This window comes from Papilio polytes, unplaced genomic scaffold (assembly GCF_000836215.1).
Source record: "Papilio polytes unplaced genomic scaffold, Ppol_1.0 DF824180.1, whole genome shotgun sequence".
NCBI lineage: Eukaryota > Metazoa > Arthropoda > Insecta > Lepidoptera > Papilionidae > Papilio > Papilio polytes.
The window spans coordinates 251223-252260 of record NW_013525024.1 but is presented as its reverse complement, the minus strand read 5'-3'; the positions used below and the strand labels follow the sequence as shown (position 1 = coordinate 252260).

General features: G+C 38.2%; 1 protein-coding gene across 1 annotated transcript in view; it reads right to left on the bottom strand.

The window, feature by feature from the left end:
- Window positions 1-1038, bottom strand: part of LOC106110966 (extended synaptotagmin-2) — a 13049-nt gene that overhangs the window by 590 nt on the left and 11421 nt on the right. Inside the window, exons 19-23 of the mRNA XM_013292935.1 lie at window positions 940-1032; window positions 800-872; window positions 623-715; window positions 199-295; window positions 4-51 (exon numbers count right to left, since the gene is read on the bottom strand). Of these exons, the coding sequence (XP_013148389.1) occupies window positions 4-51; window positions 199-295; window positions 623-715; window positions 800-872; window positions 940-1032 (404 nt within the window). The remainder of the gene's footprint in view (window positions 1-3; window positions 52-198; window positions 296-622; window positions 716-799; window positions 873-939; window positions 1033-1038) is intronic.

The following is a 1038-nucleotide window of genomic DNA, read 5'->3' as shown; positions in this document are numbered from 1 at the left end:
CACCCACTCGAACTGCTCGTCGTACTCTGGCATGCAGTTGTCCTTCACTACCTACAACCATATCAACAATTAAATAAATATGAAATCTTACTGCGAATTTTGTCTATATTGACAGATATCTTACGAAACATTCCTGAAAAATTATTCATATGTTTTTATAACATTTACGAGTGTAAGTGGAAAGACGTGTTATCTTACCGCAGTCTTACGCTTAGAGTCCTTAGAGCGCCCCGGCAACAAGTACAACTTGACATAAGGGTCCGGCACATTGGTCGGGTCCTTAAGGGGTATGTTCCTGTGGAGGATATTTTAATCAGAATAAGGAACATATCATTTATTACTTCAATTACATACTGTAAAGAAACTAACATTTATACAATTTCTAACTAAGCATTACCTATTACTATTTATCTTACTGATATTATAAATGAGAATGTTTATATGGATGGATGGATAGATGTTTGTTAGAGTTTGTAGCCTAAACTGCTGGAGGGATCTCGATGAAATTTGGCATAGATGTAGAGAATAGTCTGGAAGGACACAAAGGCCTATACTTTTTTTTTTTTAATTCCACGCCGACGGAGTCACGGACGAAAGCTAGTGTGCAATAAGTGTAACTTACATAATTTTATGTACAACAACGTAAAGCGTCTGATGCTGCATACTGTAGCGCAGCGAGAGCAGGATGCGGCCCAGCCCCGCCTCGCCCGCAGAACTGACACGTTTTAAAACACATTTATTAAACCTTTCACGGTTCACACCAATGAAGTAATATTTTGTTTTAGTTCAATTAACTTACGTAGTTATAGACGATGTACGATGAACAAGTTTCGGCGAATCTCTGCCAGGCGGCAATTCCTCTTGTGGGACATCTAAATAAATGTAGGATGTTTAAAATGCACAGATACATACAATTTATGTTTATAAATTGACACATACCAACAGCCCTCTCGATCTGTTCCACTGGTATAGAATTGTCTGAAGCATTGTCTTGCAAGTTTTCCTCTAATTTTTTCAGCTCCGCGTTTAATGTCAGAG